General features: G+C 38.4%; 1 protein-coding gene across 2 annotated transcripts in view; it reads right to left on the bottom strand.

The window, feature by feature from the left end:
- LOC150108457 (mitochondrial potassium channel-like) overlaps positions 1 to 23,681 on the bottom strand; it is an 87,685-nt gene extending 64,004 nt beyond the window's left edge. For both annotated transcript variants that reach the window (XM_090390796.1, XM_090390795.1), the window contains exon 1: positions 23,303 to 23,681. In XM_090390796.1, the coding sequence (XP_090246922.1) occupies positions 23,303 to 23,548 (246 nt within the window). In that variant the 5' untranslated portion in view covers positions 23,549 to 23,681. The remainder of the gene's footprint in view (positions 1 to 23,302) is intronic.
- Between the last annotated feature and the right edge of the window lie 1,865 nt (positions 23,682 to 25,546).

Below are 25,546 nucleotides of genomic sequence, written 5' to 3'. Positions count from 1 at the left end.
TCAGAACCCAAAGCGCACAGGTCCACCCCTTCACCAGATTCATAACCATGCTCACTGACATATTCATATCATTATCAGGTTTGCATACTTATATAACATCCCTGTTATATAAGTATGCAAACCATCAAACTTCACTCCACACACCCAAAAACACATACAAATTTCATCTACACAGCCTGCACACAGGAAGGTTGACAGACAGGAAGATCTGTTAACATCTGCCTTCGAGAACATAAGAAATACATTCACTACTATTATTATGGCAAGTCTGGACTGGCAGACCACACTTTGGACATCCCTACACATAGGATTAGATGGAAGAAAACCAATACAGAAGTAATGACAAGTCAGAAAGATTATTTTTAGAATTAGCAATGGCTATAAAGCATTATTCCAACCTTAACAAGTAAGGGCTGCATTAATTTGAAAAAAAAAAAATATTATTATTATTATTATTCCGGGAAACTCCAAGGAGTCGACAGACTCATCGAGGGAGGCCCTAACATCATGTCAAGAACAACTATTCAACATTCACACAGTATCTATCATACCTTGCCTTGAACTCATTCACGGTCGTAGCACCCACAACAGACTCTGGAAGCTTATTCCACTCATTTACCACTCTCCAAGTAAAGAACCTAGCTCTAACACCCTTGTCAACCACGCTCTTGCCCAGCTTCCATGCATGGCCCCTAGTCCTCCCACCACCAGTCATATTTTCAAAAATATCTTCTAGATCAATCTTATAAAAACACTTCAGTAATTTGAATGTCTCAATCATATCACCCCTCCTTCGCCTATCGTCCAATTTCTGCAACCCACAAATCTTCAACCTATTCTCATAAGGTTCATTCCACAGACCTGCTATCATCTTGGTCACTCGTCTCTGGACCCTCTCCACTTCCTCCCCATCACGAAGAAACCCTGATGCCCATAACTGGGCACAGAAGTCCAGATGGGGTCTTATCAAGGCTCGATACAGAGGAACAACAACTTGTTCGTCTCTGCATGTTAAAGTATTTTTCAGAAGCCAAGTGATTTGGTGAACTGTTTTAGTTACTTTTGCAATGTGCCCCCTAAACTTCAACTCCCTATCCACCAACACTCCCAAATCCCTGGCCTCATCAATCTCCTAGAGTATGGTTCCACCAATGCGATATACTGCTGCTATTCTTTTCACCTCAAAGTGCATAACCTTACACTTTGCCGCATTAAATTGACATCCATTTTTCCTAGCCCAGTCCTCCAAACTATCCAAATCATCCTGTAAAATTTTGACATCCTGTGCACTCACAATTGCTCTACCCAACTTTGCATCATCAGCAAACAAGTGAACACTTCCTCTCAGATCCTTTCCAATATCATTGATAAACAAATTGAAAAGCAGTGGTCCAAGAAGAGCCCTGTGGCACTCCACTACTCACAAGACGTCTTTTAGACTCCACTCCTGAATAAACCACTCTTTAATATCTCTCCTTCAACCACCCTCCTGTCCATCTCACCAACCCTATATCTATCCCCATCTGCTCCAGTTTACTGATTAGGGTTCCATGTGGTATCCTATCAAAGGCCTTGGCAAGGTCCAGTAGTATCACTGTAAACCCATTACCCCTATCCAGTTCAGCCGTCACTGTGTTATAAAACGTGAGCAAGTTACTGAGGCATGATCTACCCTTCACAAAACCATGTTGTCCCCCATACAATATCCCATTTTCATCTATCCAATCCTGTATTCTTTTCTTGACTAATTTCTCTAAGACCTTGACAATGATTCCTGATATGCTAATCGGTCGGTAATTTACAACAGCAGTCTTGGAACCACCTTTATGCAGTAGAACTATTTCCCCTCTTTCCACCCGCTCGGGACTAACCCAGACCCGAGACTCAAATTAAACAAAATGGTCAAGGGTACTAACAATTCTTTAGCTGCTTCTCGTACAACAGGAGCTGGTATACCATCCAATCCCACAGATGTATTGACATTGAGGTTATGCAATAGACTACTCACCTCCACTTCATTAACCACAATTCCCGTATAATCTACTGGTTTATTCGTTTCTGCAATGTCACCACCTGGATGATATACTCTTGTAAAGTGCTCACTCAGTAACTCAACTATCTCAACTGATTCAGTTACCTCCCTACCATCGGCATTCTTTAAAATCAATTTGCCATGTACATTTTTCCTTTTACTTGCTACATATCTAAAAAACTTTAGGATTCTCTTTAGCCTGCATGGCCAATGTTCTTTCGTAATCCTTTTTTGCTTTTCTTACCACGCTCGTCACCCTTCTGGCCTGTGCTTTATACCGTTCATGTGCCTGCCGGTCACCCTTCTCCTTAAATTCCCTCCATAGTTGTTTCTTTTTTTGCAGCTCAAGCTTAATGGTGTTATTCATCCATTTAACCCCTACTTGATTTATTATTCGGACTCTAGGTATACAGTCAGCCATTGCTTCATGCAAGCACTTCTTAACTACCTCCCATGCACTATCAACTTCTAGTCCTTGCAGTTGTACATGCCATGGCACTGAACCAATCAAACTCCTAAGCTTGTCATACTTTCCAGCCCGATAATTCCACATGTACCCTGTCTTAATTGAAAATTCTACACCTTTAGCCACCTCCCAAGTTAAGACCCTATGATCACTCTCACCGATTGGTGGCAATGTGGTCATATTTGTTACAGCTAAATCCTCAGATGTAATTACTAGCACTCAAGCACTCTCTGACCCCTAGTATTTTCCATTACATGCTGTCGCAGATGGTTATCCCTTAATAGACTGTTATCCTAAAATCAATTCCTACACAATTGTCATACTTCTTTTTTACAACATTAGAGGATGCCAAATTAGGACTTACGTTTTGTCCATTACAATTTGAATCATTTCATTATTCATTGTGACATGTAAACCGTAGTGCTGTTTTGCTCTGAAGTTCACTTAAGTTCATATTTAAGTTCTTTTTTACAACATTAGAGAATGCCAAATTAGGACTTATGTTTTGTCCATTACAATTTGAATCATTTCATTACTCATTGTGACATGTAAACTGTAGTGCTGTTTTGCTCTGAAGATGCTGGTTTGAAATCCAGCAAAATATAAGCCAGTTAATAAATATTTTTTATAATTCAGTTTGTTTGGTGCTGTAATACCATTAAAACAAAGAAAATATTGTATATTCTTTATTATCAATAATCCCTATAAATTTAACACATCAACATTCTGTATACAAGACTAGAATATTGTGAATTTATTCTTAGGCAAACTAAGAATAAAATAGAAAAACAGAAAATTCATGTCGAAAATATAAACATTTTCCACTTAAGTTTTCCGTTATTTTATTTTTAGCATTCTGAACATAATTTGTGGAAGGGCTGTTGATCAGGCCATTGTCTCTTCAGGGTGCTGTGTGGGGTGTGGTGTGGTGTGGTTTGGCTTGTGTGTGTATGCTCCGGATGATGGCCTTGGTGTGGGGGTCAGGATATCAGGAAATTGAAATGGTTGTTTGTGGAGTCTATAATTTGTGTGAAATGAACCCTAAAATATATTGATTGCACAGTGGACTTTATTAATATAAAAGTCAGCTTATGGTGAAGGTTATTAGTTTCATTAGTTTTCAACCACTTCAAAACTTTCAACAATTCTAAATGCTGGTCTAGTTGGCCAAGTGGTTAGCTTATCCACTTTTCAGCCAAGAGGCTGCAGGTTCAAATCCCGCCATGGGCATGGATGTTTTTTGATTGTCTTGGAAAATACTAGTGGTGGTGATCAGCGGTAGATGGTGTTGGTGTAGATAATGGTGGTAGTTGCAGCTCGCTGCAGTTGGTGAATTGAGTGGCAGAGACGAGACAGCTGCAGAGTAGGTGCCCTCCCTTGATGAGTCTCTGGACTCACTGGAGGTGTCATAATAATAATAATAATTTCACAATGAATTCCATTTTCATTCACCAATCTATATGAAATAAAAACATATCTGCTCTGTACATGATGTTCACTGCACCTCTATACAACTTTTAAGGATGTTGCATAACATATGTTATATAGGGATGGCCTCATGCTGTCATTAGTGAGTGATCAATCCAAATATAACTGATCGTATTCTGTTAGAAAATATTCTACCTCTTATCTCTCCCCTCCCCCTCTCTCTTCACTCTGACCTATCTAGTTTCTCTCGTAGAAAGACTTATACGTTGATTACACATGATTATTAATTAACTTAAGGAATTCACAATGTACACTAGAATATAAATTAAATTAAGCTTTAATCTATATTTCCAATATTTCAGCAACGTCGCATTACCATCTTCAAAGGAACTTACAATAAAGACACATGCACGTAGGCACTACACACAGTAAATGAGGAAAAGCAAAGAAGCTATTGTTTCTCCTAAAAGTCCTGTGGTGCCCTTTAGCAGGCTATGTAGGTATTCTTGGCCGTTGGGCTGAAGGCCTCCTGATGTACGTCTCCCAAATTTGTTGAGGTTTGGCATGTTTCTCAGGACTGAGGCTGACACTTGCTACAGTGTATTATTGTGGCTTTCTTCCACCATATTCTGTGGAAAGCAAGAGCACCAAAAATCAACATATCCAATAGTGAATATAAAGCTCTGCAGGAAATGAAGAAAAACAAAGAAATAGTAATCACCCAAGTGGATAAGGGAAATGCCACCGTAGTACTCAACCAAAGAGATTACATAGGTAAGCTTAATGCTCTATTATTAGATCAGGCAACTTGCCTCCCTATTGAATACAATCCCGCCAACTCACAAATCAGAAAACTCCATAGGCTCCCTAAGAAGGTCACTTCTTGGCCTGTAGAAGTTACTAACAAATTAAAACTGTTTAACTCTACCCCCCCCTCTACCCCCCCCCCCCCCGTATATATGGACTCCCAAAAATACATAAAGGAAATGTGCCATTACGTCCCATAGTGGATGGCATTGATTCCCTCACATAAAAATTAGCTAAACATTTGGCCAAAGCGCTCACACACACTATACTGGCAACACACCATCACACATAAAAAACTCAGCCCACTTCAAAGCCAGCATAGAAAACCTTACACTCAAACACACTGACATAATGGTCAGTTTTGATGTCTCCTCCTTATTCACAAATGTCCCACTCAAGGAAACCTTTTAGCTAATCCAAGCTAAATTCCTCCCGATATCTCAGCCCTATTTCAGTTCACAATGAACTCAGGCTATTTCGTTTGTCAGGGAAAATTCTACAAACAAATAGAGGGGTCAGCCATGGGTTCACCACTCTCCCTACCCATGGCCAACTTCTTTATGGAGACTTTTGAAGAGAAAGCCTTAAACTCTGCCCCACAAAAACCAACCATATGGATTTGCTACGTTGATGATGTGTTCCCTATTTGGCCACATGGCTTCTTAACACACTAAACAACCAAAACCCCAGAATCAACACCGCCAGCCTGATGGAATCTTGGTTTTTCTCAGTTTATAGAAAACCCACCCATTTCACCAACAATACCCTCCCCTCACAACAATATGGAGTTATTAAGACACTACACAACAGGGCTAAACTAATCTGTTCAAATGACAATGCCCTAACCACTGAACTAAATCACATCCTCAACACTTTCTCAGCCAATGGCTCCTCCCCCCCCCCCCAAAAAAAAAAAATCCAAAAAATATTGAAACCAGTAAACCACAATCCAACCTCCCCCCTTCACAACAAGGATTACTCTAAATCCATCACCATTCTCTACATCTGAGGCACCTCGGAAAAAATTACCAAAATTTAAAAAAAAACATGACTTGACGTCTTGTTACAGACCATATAGAAAATTGGCATCCCTTATCTGCTCCACTAAAGACCAACCACTTCCCCTAGACCTAAGTGGTGTATACCAGGTCCCTTGCAGCTGTAAGCTGGCCTACTTTGGTCAAACAGGCAGGACAGCGAATATCAGAATTTCAGAACACAAGGACTACATCCGTTTTCACCAGTATAGTCACTCTGGTCTTGCAGACTATGCTCTAGATATACGTCACAGAATACGGTGGAAGAAAGCTACAATAATACACCGTAGCAAGTTCAAATTTCAAAGACTTTTCATGGAATCAGCCTCAGCCCTAAGAAACATGCCAAACCTCAACAAATTTGGTTGCATGACACTGCCCCAAATTTGGGAGACGTACATCAGGAGACCTTCAGCCCAACGGCGAAGAATACCTACATAGCCCACTAGAGGGCACCATCAGGACTTTTAGGAGAAACAATTGCTTCCTTGCTTTTCCTCATTTACTGTGTGTAGTGCCTGCATGCACGTGTCTTTATTGTAAGTTCCTTTGAAGATAGCAACGAGACGTTGCCGAAATATTGGAAATATAGATTAAAGTTTAATTTAATTTATATTCTAGTGTATGTTGTGAATTCCTTAAGTTAATTAATAATCTATCTAGTTTCCCTGCTTACTTCTGCTTATACATTCACTATCATGACTTTTTACTATGCCACATCACATTCCACGACCTATTTCTCAGGCATCTAAATCTTTTCTCTTCTTCAATCAAAAAAAGAGGTAAGATCTTATAGGAATCCTGCATTAAATCAAAGTAATATATGGAAAATAAATCGGTGAATTATTTTCATACATATTAAATCAGCGGCAAATCATGTCTTCAGGAAGAGGCAATTGAAATATTGTGTGGGTGTGAGGGGGGGGGATTTGAGAAATAGTTCTTAGTTCTAAAATTTCTTTAGTGTACCTCTGTACCACTGGTGAAACAATGATAGAACATGTATCCTTTGATTAAAAAAAGACCAAAAGTTCAATTTCTGTCATAAGAAAAAGTTTTATATGAGCTTTTCATTATAAGTTGGCCAAATCTCATACAAAGGTAATAGGGTTTTTTTCCTTCTGAAAACTTGGACTTTTCATTCCACAGTAAATCAGCCTGAAACATATAATTAATCATCATCAAATCCTTGATTTTACTCATGGGCCATACAGGAAAAATATGACTGCTACATGAAAAGTTTACATTAAAATTCTATTGTTAGGTTCAATCAATCCACATCAGGCCACTTAAATCTTTGTCTTCCTCTGGGTCTTTCACCTGCCTTAAGAACAAGAAAAAAACCCTGGGTAAGACCAAATTAGCAAAATACCTGCTTCGCTAACTTTTCCTTCTCCCATTTTGTTAAAGTGACCATTATCACTTGAGATTACCTCTGTTTACATATGCTTGAATGCTAAAAACATCAAGTTTGTCCCTCCTTAATATCTCCATTTTTAATATGCTTCTTCAACTGATGCAATCTGTTCACTTCTCCAGTTTTCCTCAAACACACAGTGGTTTACTCATCAACTGTTATTTCTACCCCAGCTCTTAGATCTCTTTATAAATGATCTGGAATGTTCACTGTGCACACTTGACAAACATGATAGAAATTTGTATACTGTGCATAGGAGAATTAATGGTTTTTGTTAGTTTGCTAGCAAGAGTTAACTATACAGTTATGTTAGTTTTCTAATTCCTATCTTATTCCACATAAATTTATATCATTGACTCCCAACCTCTCAGCTTTGCTTATTCTAATGTCTATTTCCAAATTTAATGTCATCTTCATGAAAATTCTGCCTAAATAGCTGAAATCTTTTATCTGTTCTATAGATTTCACACAATGTTCCTGCCTATGTTCAGTCTATCATGCCCAAACTTATTGCTGAAATGAAAACAAACTCAAGTGGTTTAGTTAAGGAATTCTACAGCCCTATACCAGATTCACAAAAGAATATAACACCTGCATAAATTAAGGGCTGAGATTACTTATATCTCCAACTGTGGCCACTTTCCTTGATGAATGGAGATAATGTGTACCCTTGTCTCAAAACTGACTTAACATCAAACCACCTTTCTGTACTTCTTTCAATTCTAACGGCTGATATTCAGATAGAGACTATGCACATTCAATACTGTCCTGTTTCTGCCATACACTTTTAGCATTTTATTATTTGGTAACCTTCATGGAGTCATTAGACTCATCATGGTAGGCCCACTCAACCAGCAACATGTCTATCGTAATGAGCTTTGAAGTTATTTACACTACCTGCACTAGCAACACACTCAGGTAATGCATTCCACTCACTAACAACTCTCCACAGAAAAAATCTACTCCTCACTCCCTTCTTCACCACATCCCTATACAACTTCCAAGGATGGCCCCTCATTCTTTCCATCTTAACATGCACTCTTTTTATAATTTCTTCTCTAGTAATCTGATAAAATTCCTTAGCTAACTTGAAGGTTTCTATCATATCTCACCTTTTTCCTTCTATCCACCAACCTCTGTAATCCATATTCTCTCAAATGCTCATCATAATCCTTCTGAGTCTCCAACACAGTAGTTGTATCCATAATTCTTGCAGTGAATTCTGATCAATGTGTTGCCACAAACGAAAGGAAGCTCTTCATAACCAACACTCCAGAATCCTAATATCACTTTGGTTGCTCCATAATACACAACTTGCTGGTATTGTTCAGAGAGCAAATCTCCAATCTATCTAACCAATATACTATCCATTCCTATCCTATGCAGCATGCATACCAACTTATCATGTTAACCTATTGAATGCTTTTGCAAAGTCCAAGAATATCACATATGAAACATTCACTGAATACCACATCATTATTACCACACAGGCACCTCCATGGAGACCTAAGACTCATTGTGGGAGACCTAAACTATCCATACACTCTATTACACCTTTTCTTGAGACCATTAACAAACAAAGCACTCACAACTGACTCAGGTAACCCATTCCATTCATTCACCATTCTCCAAGCAAAACATCTAGTTTACACACCCTTACTAACCACACTGTCACCCAACTTCCAGTAATGACCTCTTGTTCTGTCTTCTGTCTATCTAGCCAAGTGCTGAAATATTTCCCATGCATCAATCCTATAAAATCCTTTAAGTAACTTAAATGTTTCTATCATATCCCCTCTTTTTTCCTATCAATCAACTTTTGCAATCCATAGACTCTCAATCTTTCCTCATAAGGTTTTTCACAGACCACTCAGTATCTTGGTCACTCCCTTCTGGATCTCTCCACTACTTCATCCACAAGAAACCCAGGTGACAGGACTCAGGTCTGGTCACCAGAAATGCATAACTTGACACTTTTCCACATTAAATTGACATCCATTATGTTTTGCCCATACTGTGAACCTATTTAAATCATCTTGTGAACTCTCTACATCACTTTGATTAACTATTACCTTTCCTGTTGCTGCATCACCAGTAAATAACTGAATATCTCTCTTCAGATTATTTTCTATATCATTTATGTACAAATTAAAGAACGGTCCAAGTGCAAAATCCTGCATCACACCACTAGTTGCCTGCCTTCTCCTGATTCTGTTCTTCCATATTCCACTTTCTGGTATCTGTTCATCAGTCACCCTCTTATCCACATAACCAGTGTCATATCTATTCTCATTCGTTGCAGTTAGTATAACAGAATTCCAATAGCCACTCCTTTTATCTAGCTCAGCTGTCACTCTATTGTAAAACGTTAGTAGATTATTAAGGCATGACATACCGTTCACAAAGACATGCTGTCCCTCAGAGTATCATATTCTTATCTACCCATTCTTGAATTCTCTTTTTGGCCAACTTTTCTGGTTCTTTTACACCACTCCTGAAGTATTAATTGGTCTATAATTTGCTACCACAGAATTGCTCCCCTTCCATTCTCTTGGGACATTATCACAGCTGAGATTCTTGTAGATAAACTTATACATTGGTATAATAACAGTTAATTTTTAGGGAAAGACAATGTATAGTATTATATTAATTAAAAAACTTTAATTAATTAAAGTTCCACAGCTGAGATTGAAATTATACAGCCTAGTCAACGGTATCACTAGTTTCCCGTCACATTATCTTAAAATGTGAGCCAATATCCCACCTAATCCCAAAGCTGTATTTGCATTCAGATTCTGTAATATACTAAGTACCTATGATTCTTCAACCTCTGTTCTCACATCCAGCTCTATCACCTTGGCCATAACAATATCTTCACTTGGATGATATACCCTTGCAAAATGATCACCAGTAACTCAACAATTTCACCTGCCTCCATTACCTCTCAACCATCTACACTAATTAAAGTTATCATTCCATAGTCATTCTTCCTACTACTCGACGGCTTAATGAAAAAGCTCTTTGGGATTTCCTTTTGCCTGCTCGGCTATTTTCTTCTCATAATCTATTTTGTCATCCTTATCATGCAGTTACATTTCTAGCCTGTTCATGAGTTAGCTGCTCACATTTCTTCTTATATAAGAAGAAATGCCCATGGAATGGAAGGAAGGTAAGATAGTGCTATTGCATAAGGGTGGCAGCAGATTGGAAGTGTCTAATTATAGGCTAGTTTGTGTGTCATCAGTAGTTAGTAAGATCTTGGAGAAAGTAGTGAAGGACCATATACAGCACTCAGCAGATGAGGGTAATGTTATCTGTGAGAGTCAACATGGATATGTGAAGGGGCGCTCTTGTTTTAGCAATATGCTAGTCTTTTATGATAAAGTTACAAGAGCATTAGATGAGGAAAAGACATATACTGTTTTCTTAGACTTAGTGAAGGCATTTGACAGGGTGCCACATGATAAGCTGATATTTAAGTTGCAGCACATGGGTCTGGATGTCAAGATTGGTCAACTGGATTCAGCATTGGCTGTCCGATAGGTATCAGAGAGTTGTGTATGGTGGGGCAGTTTCAAGGAAGCAAAGGGTTACAAGTGGGGTCCCACAGGACTCAGTACTGGGACCTATATTGTTTAACCTTTATATCAATGACATTGTCAGTAGACTGCAAGGGGATATTCAGTTGTTTGCGGATGATGCGAAGCTGGGAAGGATTATTCGTAATAGTGCAGATGCGGCAGCCCTGCAAGAGGATTTGAATAAGCTAGATAGATGGGCAAATGAATGGAGGTGTCAGTTTAATGCAGCAAAATGTAAGGTCTTGAGGTTTGGGAAACATCAATGGGATGCTGCATGGGAAGAGTTATACTGAAGGAAGTAGGGGAGACAAGAGATCTGGGGTTAATGATTGATAGAAACCTGAAATTTAGGGGACATATTGTATTGCAAAGGTGGTGAAGGTAACACAGAGGATCTTTGCAATTATGAGAAGGACGCTGACCTGCAGAGATAAAACAGTAATCATTCCGTTGTATAAGACCCTGATCAGACCACACTTGGACTACTGTTCTCAGATTTGGTCCTCAGGATTTGAAGGGGATAAATTAACTGTGGAAAGGATACAAAGGCAGATAACAAAGATGGTTTCAGGACTGTACAATGATAGTTATGAGGATCGGCTGAGGAAATGTGGACTGCAGTGTTTGGTGGATAGAAGAAGGAAAGGTGATACGATTGAGACTTTTAAACTGTTGAGAGGTGTTTACAGGGTTGACACTGGGGGAGTTCTTATGCTTGGTTGAACAGCGGGAAGGAGTGATGAAAAGGGGCCATCCCTGGAAGTTAAGAAAGGAAACTGTGAACAAGAGGGTGAGGAGTGGTTTCTTTGTATGGAGGGTGGTTGAACCATGGAATGCATTGCCTGATTGAGTGGTGAGAGCGAGGGTCAATGAGTTTAAGGAGTGGTATGATAGACTTTGTGTTTCTTATTTCTTAGGGACCTCCCCTCAACGAGTCTTGATAGACTTTGTGTTTCTTAGGAAGGACCTCCCACGATGAGTCTTTTGACGTCTATTAAGTGTATCATAATCATCTGCTTTGTAGTCCCATTCAATCGTACAGCTGTGTTTGCATTCAGATTCTGCAATATCCTAAGTGCCTTCAAATTCATCAACATCTGTTCTCACATTAGTCCTTGTCACCTCTGCCATAAAAATATCTTCACCTGGATGATATTCTCTAGCAAAATGGTCACCCAGTAGTTCAACAATTTTAAACATCTTTTCTTTTGGAACCTTCTCATATGTCTTTTCTAGATTCACAAAACTTAAATACAGATCAGTTATATTCTCTTGATTTCTTATCTGGTTGTCTTAAAGTGAAAATCTGATCACACCTCTCCTGACAACATCCATTTGATCTAAACTCAGTTTGTTCCTAGTTTTTCTCTTCCACAATTTTTCTGTCATTCTCAAGAGGTATGCTTGCATAAATCTTACCTGGAACACGAAAATCTCTCTGTATTTTCAGTGTTTGCAGAGAGCTACCGAAAAGATAAGTGTTATTTTCAGAATAAATTGGCAGTATTGATTTAATCTTGATGTGGTACTGTTTGTTTTTGGTAGTTTGGTGTGTCTGTATGATTTTTGGTGTGATTTCCACTTTAATTAAACTAGTAGTTTAAAGATACGATTGATAGCACATGGCCAATGCAACGAAAAATAATGGCAACCAATACTTCGCCATCTTTGTTCAAAAACTTTAATGTAAGGGAATTTGTCCAGTGTGACATGTGTGGTATGTATGCATTCCTGAAAGAGGCTGGAGTTTGGATAGATAATGATAATGGTGGAAGACTATGCCGAAAGTGTAAAGAAAGTGAGGAATTGAAGTGTAGGTCAGGTCGTGAATTGACAGTAAATTGTGATATTGTACAAGATAGCAATGAGAGCGGTGATGAAAGAGAGAGTGGAAGTAATTATACAGAGAGAGAAAATGGTTTCAATGATAAAAAAAATGAGAATTTAGCTGTAATGAGTGAGATTGCACGGTTAAGTGGAGTAATACAATAGGGCGAAGCAGCAGTTGAAGAGACTGCAAAACTCTTTCCCAAGTGCCTCGGCAAATGGAAATAAGCAAGTGTACGAAAGGAATAATAAGCATATGATTGGGAGTGTTTCAGAAATGAAGAAAAGAGTGTTGTACGGTGACTCGTTAGTAAGATGTTGATAGATGAGAACTTGACTAAATCGTACTTACCAGGTACAAAAATTAAGGATATAAAAAAAAAGTGAGAGTATTAGTGCACAGAAGCGGAGGGTGAAAGAAATGATAGTCGTAACGGGAACGAATGATTTGAAAGGAGATAAATTTGTTATGAGAGAGGACGTGAAGGAATTATTAGAGGCAGCAAAAGAAAAGAGTAACAGAGTTAGGATAGTGAGTCTGTTGCCACGGTATGACAGAGAAGAGGTTAGAAGGAGGGCCATAATCGCAAATGACTTTATGCTCAGGTTATGCAGACAGTGTGGTATGGAGTTTGTGGATGTGTGGAGTGAGTTTGATGGGCGAAAGGATTTGTACAAGATGGATGGCTTACATATGAATGGATTTGGTGTGCAAAGACTGGAAAAAGTGTTGCTGAGTGAAGTGAGAGTGGATGTGCAAAATCAGGGAAACTAGAACTATTAAGGAGGGGAAGAAGTGGATACGCAGACATCAGTTGAGGCAGTTGAGTGTAAGAATGTTTATAATGTGCCCGAGCCAGTATGAAGGACAAGAAATCAGAATGGGATAGTTAGTATAACGCATCAAGATAGAGGTGGGACAAATGGACTTCTGCATTTCATGCCAGGAGTAGTAGGAACAAGAAGGAAGAATTTTTGGCCTTGATTGGCTCTTCCTGGTCATAGGTTATTAGCATTAGTGAAAACATGGCTGACAGAAGATGATATAGTTAGTGGGATAGAATGTGTAGGGTATAGTGTGTTCAGGAGAGCCAGAGAGAATAAAATGGGGGGAGGAATGTTATTGATGATAGCTGATGAACTGCAACCAAGGAGAATAGAAGTTGTATTGCAGGATAGTGAAAGGAGCTCATTTGAGGCTATTTGGTGTGAGATTGAGACTAACAGAACAAAATGTACAGTTGGATGCTGCTATAGACCAGGTGATGGAATAGATGGTGGAGATAGTATGCATAGGCAAATTGATGAAATAAGTGGAAGAAGGGTAATTATTATGGGGGATTTCAACTATAGTAACATTGATTGGAAGGAGGAGAGGACACATGTGAGGAAGGAACTGGATTTTATTCAGTTACTGAGGGATAACTATCTGAGACAGCATGTAATGGAAAATACTAGGGGTTCGAGGGTGCTTGACCTATTAATAGCATCTGAGAATTTGAATGTAATGAATATGACCATGTTGCCACCTATTGGCGAGTGTGATCATAGGGTCTTGACCTGGGAGTGAAATTTTCGATTAAGACAGGGTACATGTGGAATTAACGTGCTGACAAGTATGACAAGCTTAGGAGATTGCTTGGTTCAGTGCCATGGCATGTAAAACTGCAAGGTCTGGATGTTGATAGGGCATGGTAAGTGGTCAAGGAGCATTTGCAGGAGGTTATGGCAGACTGTATACCTAGAGTCCGAATAGTAAATCAAGTAGGGATTAAATGGATGAATAACACCATTAAACTTGAGTTGTAAAAAAAAGAAACAACTGTGGAATGAATTTAAGGAGAAAGGTGACCTGCAGGCACATGGACGGCATAAAGCGCAGGCCGAAATGGTAACGAGTGTGGTGAGAAAGGCAAAAACAGATTATGAAAGGAAATTAGCCATGCAAGCTAAAGAGAATCCCAAACAGTTCTTTCAATATGCTGCTAGTAAAAGTAAAACTGTACACGGCAGAATGATTTTAAGGAATGCCGATGGTAGGGAGGTCACTGAATCAGTCAATATAGTGGAATTACTAAGTGAGCACTTTGCAAGAGTATATCATCCAGTTGGTGACGTGGAAGGAATGAAGGAACCATTAGTTTATGTGGGAATTGTGGTGAATGAAGTGGAGGTGAATAGTCTATTACAGAACCTTAATGTGAATACATCTGTGGGATTGGATAGTATACTGGCACGGGTCTTGCGTAAAGCGGCTAAAGAATTATCAGTGCCCTTGACTATGTTGTTTAATCTGAGTCTCGGATCTGGTTTAGTCCCGAAGGTGTTGAAAGAGGGGAAAATAGTTCCACTGCATAAAGGAGGATCCAAGACTACGGTTGCAAATTACTGACCGATCAGCATATCAGGAGTCGTTGTCAAGGTCTTGGAGAAAGTAGTCAAGGGTAAAATACAGGAATATATTGATGAAAATGAGATACTGTATGGGGGACAGCATGGTTTTATGCAGGGTGGATCATGCCTCAGTAACTTGCTCAGGTTTCATAACACAGTGACGGCTGAAATGGATAAGGGTAGTGGGTTTACAGTGATACTGCTGGACCTGGCTAAGGCCTTTGACAGGATACCACATGGAAGTTTAATCCGTACACTGCAACATATGGGAATGGATATAGGGTTGGTGAGATGGATAGGAGGGTGGTTGATGGAGAAATACCAGAGAGTAGTTTACTCAGGAGTAGAGTCCAAAAGACGGCCTGTGACTAGTGGTGTGCCACAGGGTTCTGTTCTTGGACCACTGCTGTTTAATTTGTTCATTAACAATATAGGGAAGGATCTAAGAGGAACAGTTCATTTGTTCGCTGATGATGCTAAGTTGGGTAGGGCAATAGTGAATGCAGAAGATGTCAAAATTTTGCAGGATGATTTGGATAGATTGGCTAAAGAGAATGGATGTCAATTTAATATGGCAAAATGTAAGGTTATGCATTTTGGGGTGAAAAGATTAGCAGCAGTATACCACACTGGTGGAACTATACTCCAGGAGATTGACGACACCATGGATTTGGGAGTGTTGGTGGATAGGGAGTTGAAATTTAGGAGGCACATCGCAAAAGTGGCTAAATCAGCTCATGAAATCACTTGGATGCTGAAGAATACTTTGACGAGCAGAGATAAGCAGGTTATTGTTCCTCTGTATCGAGTCTTGATAAGACCTCCATCTTGATTACTGTGCCCAGATCTGGTCACCTAGGTTTCTTCTTGACGGGAAGGAGGTTGAAAGGATCCAGAGGCGGGTGACCAAGATGACAGCAGGTCTATGGAATGAACCTTATGAAAACAGGTTGAAGATTTGTGGGTTGCAGAAATTGATTGATAGGCAGAAAAGGGGAGATATGATTGAGACATTCAAATTACTGAAGGGTTTCTATAGAATTAATTCAGAGGATATTTTTGAGTGGTGGTGGGAGGACTAGGGGGACATTCATGGAAGCTGGGCAAGAGTGTGATTAGTAAGGGTGTTAGAGCTTAGTGTTGAATGAATAGAATAAGCTGCCAGAGTCTGTTGTGGGTGCTATGACAGTGAATGAGTTCAAGGCAAAGTATGATAGACACTGTGTGAATGTCGAATAGTTATGATGGACATGATGTTTAGGGCCTCCCTCAATGAGGCTAAGGACTCCTTGGAGTTGCCCGTAATAATAAAAATAATAATTTCTCACATTATGTTCATTTTTAAACGTGGGTAACATAAGAGCTCTACTCCATATAAAATTTGCATTTCTGATCAAACGTTCAAAATTATGCAGTGCACCCACTACCTCCATACTTTAGCATTTATGATCAAATATCTTCTCCAGATGCCTTTCCACATTTCAAGTGGTTGATGGTTTTTAATTCTTGACAAAGTTAACAAGATCAGTAATAACAGAGGACTTCAACTCAATTCTAGCAAGACAGAGATCATGGTTCTCAAACGAAAAACAAACAGAGAAGCTCTTGAGAAACAAATGTATCTTAATGGAGAAAGAATTGAGGAAGTCAGCAAGTTTGAGTACTTGGGATCCATTATTAATGTGAAGAATTGCTGTTCAGAAGATGTCAGAAAAAGGTTAGGAATGGCTAAAACAACAGGCAGAGACCTATCTAAAATCTGAAAGGATAGATCTATCTCCATGGGAACAAAGTTGAGGATTTTAGATGCAGTTGTTTTTCCAACAGCGACTTATGGATGCGAGACTTGGAACCTAAAGAAGTCAGATAAGAAATAGATATCTGCTTTTGAGATGTGATGTTACAGAAGGCTGTTGAGGATATCATACACTGAAAGGTGTACAAATGAATGGGTGTTAGAAAAGATTAGTAGAACTTTAAGGCTCCTTAAGGATATTGACAGAAGAAAGTTAAAATATTTTGGACACATGGAAAGGATGGAAGGAGGACTTCTCAGAACAGTAATAGAAGGTAAAGTTCCTGAAAAAAGAGGCGGTGTAAACCATCAATGAGATGGATGGATGGTGTGTGTGAAGTGACTGATCTTCAGAGAGTTGAGGCTGCTAGAAGGGCAAACAACAGGACTACATGGCAAGGCCTAGTGTGGAACATCATTGAGCATCGGAGTGACCATACGGCATCTGTAGATGCCCAGTGAACACAGACAAACAGATGGTTTTTGATAGCTCTGGCATTTATATATACTGATTACATTACTCTTGAATATTTTTACCATTATTCTGCTACTGATGTTTCATTTAGCAATCCCAAAATAATTACTTTAGACATCTAGAATATCTTTACTGTGTGGATGTTGAATAGTTGTCCTTCACATAATGTTTAGGGCCTCCCTCGATGAGTCTAAGGACTCCTTGGAGTTGCCCGTAATAAATAGACGCAATGAGTGGAAGGAGGGTAATTATTATGTGGGATTTCAACTATGGTAACATTGATTGGAAGGAGGAGAGCACATGGGAGGAAGGAATTGGATTTTATGCAGTTATTAAGGGTTAACTACCTGAGACAGAATGTAATGGAATATACTAGGGCAGTGTTTCTCAAACTTCAGATATCTGCGTACCCCTTCTTAAATTTTCATTATTACCAAGTACCCTCTAATTAATAAATTAAAAAATAAATAACTTAATTAAAAATAAATAAATTAATTTAAAAAATTAAAAAAATGAGCCCAAACAGTCTGGACTTGCAGAGTATGCTATACACTGAACATATGATGGTGGTCTGAAAAGTTCTCAGCCTCGACCGTAGATAACGACACTATTGGCAAGATTTTTTTTTCTAAGTTGGTACATCTGTCATAAGCATCCATGTGAAATTGCAAGTCATTCTATCAAGTAGTTTATTTTATACAGATGTCTGAAGTAAAAGTGTTGTCTGTATCCCTTGAAATGGATAAAACTAAGAAATAGTTTAAACGTGGCCGTACCAGCCTTGAAGATGATCCACAAGAAGGACGTCCAAAAAGTGTAACACCACCAGAAATCATTGATCAAGTGCATAATATGGTATTGAATGACCAGCGAGTCAAAGTGCATGGAATTTCTGAGACTATAGGCATTTCAAAAGAACATGTAGGATGTATTTTGCATGAAGAATTGTAAATGAAAAAGCTCTGCACAAGATGGGTGTCGCGTTTGCTCACAGCAGATCAAAAACACACTCGCAGGAAACTCTCTGAACAGTGCTTGGAGTATTTTAACAAGAATAAAACTGATTTTGTGCATCGATTTATTACTATGAATGAGACTTGGTTTCACCATTACACACCAGAATCCAAACAGCAGTCAAAACAGTGGACAGAAGCCGGTTGTTCAGTGTGCCAAAGAAGACAAAGTTGGTTCCATCAGCAGGAAAGGTTATGGCATCGGTGTTTTGGGATGATAAAGGCATTTTGTTTATTAATTATCTTGAAATGGGTAAAACAATAACTGGGGAATATTATTCCGATCTTTTAACCAGACTAACTGCACCATGTTTTCTCTTGCACTATAGAGAAAACATGGTGCAGGAAACCAGACTAGACGAAAAAATCCGTGAGAAAAAACTTGGTTTGCAGAAGAAAAAAATCATCTTTCATCAGGACAATGCACCTGTCCACAAAGGTATTTTGGAAATGGGAAAATTAAGGGATATTTATTATTATTATTAAGTGACACCTCCAGGGAGTCCAAAGACTCATTGAGGGAGAGTGTGCCAACAGCATCGAATGATTGAACCCCTCCCAACTACTAATCACACTCAAACTTGCTTAACTTTTTGCAAGCCATTAGTAGCAGAGGCTTTATGAATAGACCAACCTTTGCTGGATATGCACTGTGAATTGTTGAAACATCTACCCTATTCCCCAGATTTGGCTCCCTCTGATTTTTATCTCTTCCCAAAACTAAAACTCTTCCTCGCTGGTCACCACTGGAAATGGAAACTTTTCAGACCACCCTCATACAGTTTACTGGAACAAGACAAGAGTCCTTCATAAAAATCATTTCCTATAAAACGTCTTTATGAAGAAAAATGTGAATCTTTACTTCACTGTCCTAACTAAAAAAGATCTGACAGTCTATATCTATACTCTTAATGGGAGATAGTACTTTTTAAATCACTAAACTTTTCGAATTACTTTGCTCCTTTGCCTAATACAAAGATATTTTGGGAAAATTTGGAGAAAAGAGCAAAGCTAATAAAAATGGCAAAGACCTGTTGGATTTCTGCTCAGGACATTTACTAGTTATTACTAACACAATGTTCCAACATAAAAATATCCTGAAATTCACATGGAGAGAAGAGGTAAGGAATAAGAAAAATCTCACTGCACCATGTTTTCTCTTGCACTATAGAGAAAACATGGTGCAGGAAACTAGAGTGTACAAAGGATTTGAAATTGGAAGTGTTCACCATTTAGGCTTGAGCAGGGTAAAACTGAATTTCATGAAAAGAACATAAAAAAGTTTTAAAGCAAATAAAAGGTGAGCAGCTCTCAGATGGGAAATATAGACTAAAATACAAAAACATTATTCAAGAAAAAATGAAAGAGTTTGAGAACAGGAACCAAATCTTGGAGATTCAGTAACAAATCCTGAAGAAAACATTGATTGATTCAGCCACAAAGCATGTGGTGAGGCTGTTCTGCAAGAATAGAAAAATTAGAACTCCATGGTGGACACAGGAGGATAAAGAGGCAGTGAAGGAAAAGAAGAAAGCATATCAAAAGTTTCTGGCAAACAAGTCAGCTGGTGCTCTTACAGAATACAGAGAGAAATGTAAGAATGCTAAACAAAAGTCATGGGAAGACTTTATTAAGAATACTGAAAATAAATATCAAGAAGTTGGCAAAATATTCTGAACTTTGCTGTATAACGAAACCTGTGGCACATTCATGACTAAACATATACATGTAACCACGGTAATAATAATATTTACTTATTAAAAAATCTTATCACTGTGGTTTTGTGTGTATGTTTTAGTCAAAATATTCTGGAAACTGTTGAAAAAGCTCAAAATTGGAGGAAAGTAATCAGAGATGATAAAGGTGTGATAAAGAGATGAGAATGATAAAGAGATGAAAGGAAACTGCTGTGAGCAAGAGGGTGAGGAGTGGTTTCTTTGCATGGAGGGTGGCTGAACCATGGAATGCATTGCCTGATGGAGTGGTGAGAGCGATAACGTCAATGAGTTTAAGGAGTGGTATGATAGACTGTGTTTCTTTGGGGGGCGGGCCCTCTCCTCGATGAACTTTGTGTTTCTTAGGAAGGACCTCCCACGACAAGACTTTTGACTCCATGGAGGCCTGAATAATAATAATAATAAAGGTGACATGAAAACTGGTGAAAAAGATATCCTTGATGTATGGAGTAATTACTTTGAAAAATTGCTAAACGAAACAGCCAGTGACAGCACAGTAATAAAAAACACTCAACAAGCATGCAATTAGGAATACATATCTATACTTTATTATTATTATTATCCAGGCCTCCATGGAGTCAAAAGCCTCATCGTGGGAGGTTTTTCCTAAGAACATAAAGTCTATCATACCACTCCTTAAACTCATTGACCTTATTCAAGAAAAAGTGAAAGAGTTTGAGAACAGTAACCAAACCTTGGAGATTCAGTAGCAAATCCTGAAGAAAAAATCGATTGATTCAGCCAGAAAGCATGTGGTGAGGCTGTTCTGCAAGAATTGAAGTAGAAAAAGCCATCAAAAGCCTGAAATATGGAAAAGTAGTGAGAGTAGATGATATTTGATCAGAAATGCTCAAGTATGGAGGCATAAAAGTCTTACAGTGGCTACACTGCATAGTTCAGAAGGTCTGGAGAGAGGGATGAATTCCAGATGATTGAAGAAGAGCTCTCATAGTACCCATATACAAAAAAGGAAATAAAACTGAATGTGAATGTTCCTGGTAAGACTTATGCAAGTATACTTGATAAACAGTTGAGAAGGATTATAGAAGAGAAGCTTGATGAAGAACAAGCTGGATTCAGGACAAATAGAGGCTGTCAGGATCCGATTTTCACTTTACGACAAATAGTTCAGAAATCATTGGAATATAACACAGATCTGTAGATCTGTGTTATATTAATTATAATAATATAATTAAAACTGTGTTATATAATTATAATAATATAACACAGTTTTGTAGATCTGGAAAACCATATGACAAGGTGCCAAGAGAAAAGCTATTCAAAACGCTACAGTTGTATGGTGTCAGTGGGGCATTATATCAAGCAATACTTGGTCTTTATTTGAGTTGTAAGACAACGATGTACATTATCCCCTCTGTTATTCATTATCTATATGGATCACATTATGAAGGAAAGCGGTATTAAACCTGATATCAAAATTGGAGATGTTAATCACAGCTCTTTACTTTATGCAGATGATGTCATACTTTTAAATAAATTCAGTAAAAGTCTGCAAGATTCTCTGACTAAATTGAATAACTGTTGTAATAGATCTGGTATATAAAGGTCAGCAATAACAAGACAAAGACAATGAAAATAGGCAGAAACATTGAAAATGTCAACTGCATTATGAATGGAGAATCTATAGAACAAGTAAAACATTTCAGCTACTTAGGCATGATTTTCAGTGAAAATGGTAAATTAAATATGGAAATAGACAACAGAATCAATAAAGCTGTTATGGTAGGAAGTCAATTGAATAAATTTATATGGAATAAGAGAGAAATTAGTCAAAACACTAAAGATGTATACAAGACTGTTCAAACTAATTTTAACTTATGGATCTGAGAGCTGGGTTAGAAATAAACACTTGACCAAAGACTAGAGACCACAGATATGAGAGACCTGAGAAAGATTAGAGGCGTGAACAGATGGCATCAATGGCAATATCATATTAAAAACGAGGATATTAGGAAAGAACATTGTTAGCAGAGCTCATCTCAGGTGGTATGGTCACTTAAATAGAATGGGAAAGAAACGATTAGCAAAACAAGCGTTCTCTCACAGGTTGGCAAGAAAAATGACACAGAGGAAGACTAAGATATAGGTGTATTGATACAGTAAAAAGTACCTTAGAAGATAGAAATATAAGATCTGATAATGTTGGAGTCTTGACAGGTAACAAATTGATTTGGGGGAAAATTGTAGATAGGACGTTCGTAATGATGTAAGTTTTTCATGTAGTACTATCATATCCTGGACACCTCTTGAGGGTACATATCAGGAATTTGATGATGATGATAGCATACTCAACATTTTGCCATCTTCCTGATATTTACTTTCTATATTCTCTCCATGACTTTGTTTAGCTAATTTTACATGTTATTAATACATAATTAACAGATAAAAATACCACCTAATGAGTAATTGAGAGTGCAAATGGTATTGTGCAGAGTTGCTTGGAAGAATTAGTCCTTGGACTCCACTGAGATATGGTGTAATAAATTTTAAAGGAAATTTAAATTTTTCAGCGCTGAAATTTAGTTTAGATTTTATTTATATTATATTACATACTTCAAAAATCATATAGATAACTTTTGTTGATGTTAATTGAAATTTTTCAATATTATTTTTGCTCCAATTTCTTGAGGGATGAAGACTGACTTCTCCAATCCCCTGGATCTTCTCTCAATATGCGTTTTCCAAGATTTACTTTCAATGAAGTTAATCAAGTAAAACATTATAGCGGAAAAGGGGTCGGCAATAAATTACTGCTTCCGGCTGTAAAATTTGGGACTTTAGGTGCACTATAATTACTAAAATTAAATGTATCTTTTTTTTATTTTATTTTTGCAGCAAAACCCTCGCCGCGAATAATGGGAGTTTAGAAATTCAGCAATGAAAGTGACAAAGTAACTCCACTGTTATCAGTGGGGGTAAAGTCACTATTACATGACATTACGTTGGCTTAACAGATCCTGATAGCTTATTAAGGGAGCCCAAATATCGTGGCTACGTGTCCGATAAACATGGCATGTTTTATCGGATCCTAACAATCTTTTTAAAGATATGGAGAAATCCATATGAAAATATTTTATCCCGAGATGGCAAATCACGTATGTATGATTTTTGCTTTTTACGTAATACCTCCGAGGAGCCCAAGGACTCATCGCTTTTATTTATTTTTACATATTCATTCAATCGGTGAGGCTCCGCTAAAGAATAAGATTCGAATGTATGCTGAACTACTTGTTAAACCAAACATTAGCTTAAGTATTTTTGCTCTCTCTCTACCTGTAGAACTTTGTTTTGAGCTTCTTTTACTTCTGTTAGACCCATAAAGTCTTCGTACTGTTGCAACCATGTCAGTACTTTCTTTCGTAGTGGTGAAGAGAGGAACGTTAATGAATCAGTACTATAACGGATTCTTGAGGTGTTATATATCCAATTTAAGGATTTTAAAAAAGTCTGATTATGCACACACTTTAAAGTATTTGTAGAAATCGGAGAAGAGTGTCTGAATCCTATAAATCCTGCCATGACCGGAAAATGACATTAAAAAACTGTTGTTGTTGTCTTCTTGGTAAATTACGTTGACTTAACATATATATATATAAAATTCTCACAACATAAAAACAGCAGCATATTTTAAACACTCACAATAACACATGAATATCCTAATAATAATAGCAATAAAAAAAAAAAACGGATACAAAGGAATAACGCGACATCTATGCACGAATATTATCGAAAGTTATCGGGCGGGAAAGTATGACAAGCTTAGGAGTTTGATTGGTTCAGTGCCATGGCATGTACAACTGCAAGGACTAGAAGTTGATAGTGCATGGGAGGTAGTTAAGAAGTGCTTGCATGAAGCAATGGCTGACTGTATACCTAGAGTCCGAATAATAAATCAAGTAGGGGTTAAATGGATGAATAACACCATTAAGCTTGAGTTGCAAAAAAAAAAGAAACAACTATGGAGGGAATTTAAGGAGAAGGGTGACCGGCAGGCACATGAACGGTATAAAGCGCAGGCCAGAAGGGTGACGAGTGTGGTAAGAAAAACAAAAAAGGATTACGAAAGAACATTGGCCAAGCAGGCTAAAGAGAATCCTAAACAGTTTTTTTAGATATGTAGCAAGTAAAAGGAAAAATGTACATGGCAGATTGATTTTAAAGAATGCCGATGGTAGGGAGGTAACTGAATCAGTTGAGATAGTTGAGTTACTGAGTGAGCACTTTGCAAAAGTATATCATCCAGGTGGTGACATTGCAGAAACGAATAAACCAGTAGATTATACGGGAATTGTGGTTAATGAAATGGAGGTGAGTAGTCTATTGCATAACCTCAATGTCAATACATCTGTGGGATTGGATGGTATACCAGCTCCTGCTGTACGAGAAGCAGCTAAAGAATTGTCAGTACCCTTGACCATTTTGTTTAATTTGAGTCTCGGGTCTGGGTTAGTCCCGAGCGGGTGGAAAGAGGGGAAAATAGTTCCACTGCATAAAGGTGGTTCCAAGACTGCTGTTGTAAATTACCGACCGATTAGCATATCAGGAATCATTGTCAAGGTCTTAGAGAAAATAGTCAAGAGGAAAATACAAGATTGGATTGAAGAAAATGGGATACTGTATCGGGGACAGCATGGTTTTGTGAAGGGTAGGTCATGCCTCAGTAACTTGCTCACGTATTATAACACAGTGACGGCTGAACTGGATAAGGGTAATGGGTTTACGGTGATTCTACTGGACCTTGCCAAGGCCTTTGACAGGATTCCACATGGAATTCTAATCAGTAAATTGCAGCATATGGGAATGGACATAGGGTTGGTGAGATGGATAGGAGGGTGGTTGACGGAGAGATATCAGAGAGTGGTTTACTCCGGAGTAGAGTCCACAAGACGGCCTGTGACTAGTGGTGTGCCACAAGGATATGTTCTTGGACCACTGCTGTTTAATTTGTTCATAAATGATATAGGAAATGATCTGAGAGGAACAGTTCGTTTGTTTGCGGATGATGCGAAGTTAGGTAGGGCAATAGTGAATGCAGATGACGTCAAAATTTTGCAGGATGATTTGGATAGATTGGAGGTCTGGGCTAAGGAGAATGGATGTCAGTTTAATGTGGCAAAATGTAAGGTTATGCATTTTGGGGTGAAAAGATTGGCGGCAGTTTACTGCATTGGTGGAACCCTGCTCCAGGAAATTGATGAGGCACGAGATTTAGGAGTGTTGGTGGATAAGGAATTGAAATTTAGGGGACACATTGCAAAAGTGACCAAAACAGCTCATCAAATCACTTGGTTGCTGAAGAATACGTTGACAAGCAGAGACAAGCAGGTTATTGTACCTCTCTATCGAGCCTTGATAAGACCCCATCTAGACTACTGTGCTCAGATTTGGTCACCTAGGTTTCTTCTTGATGGGGAGGATGTGGAGAGGATCCAGAGGCGAGTGACCAAGATGATAGCAGGTCTGTGGAATGAACCGTATGAGAACAGGTTGAGGATTTGTGGGTTGCAAAAATTGGTT

The sequence above is a fragment of the Typopeltis vanoorti genome, chromosome 3 (genome assembly GCF_054136105.1).
Source record: "Typopeltis vanoorti isolate ZY-2024b chromosome 3, IOZ_Tvanoo_1.0, whole genome shotgun sequence".
In the NCBI taxonomy this organism is placed as follows: Eukaryota; Metazoa; Arthropoda; class Arachnida; order Uropygi; family Thelyphonidae; genus Typopeltis; species Typopeltis vanoorti.
This window is presented reverse-complemented; position numbering and strand designations above follow the sequence as displayed.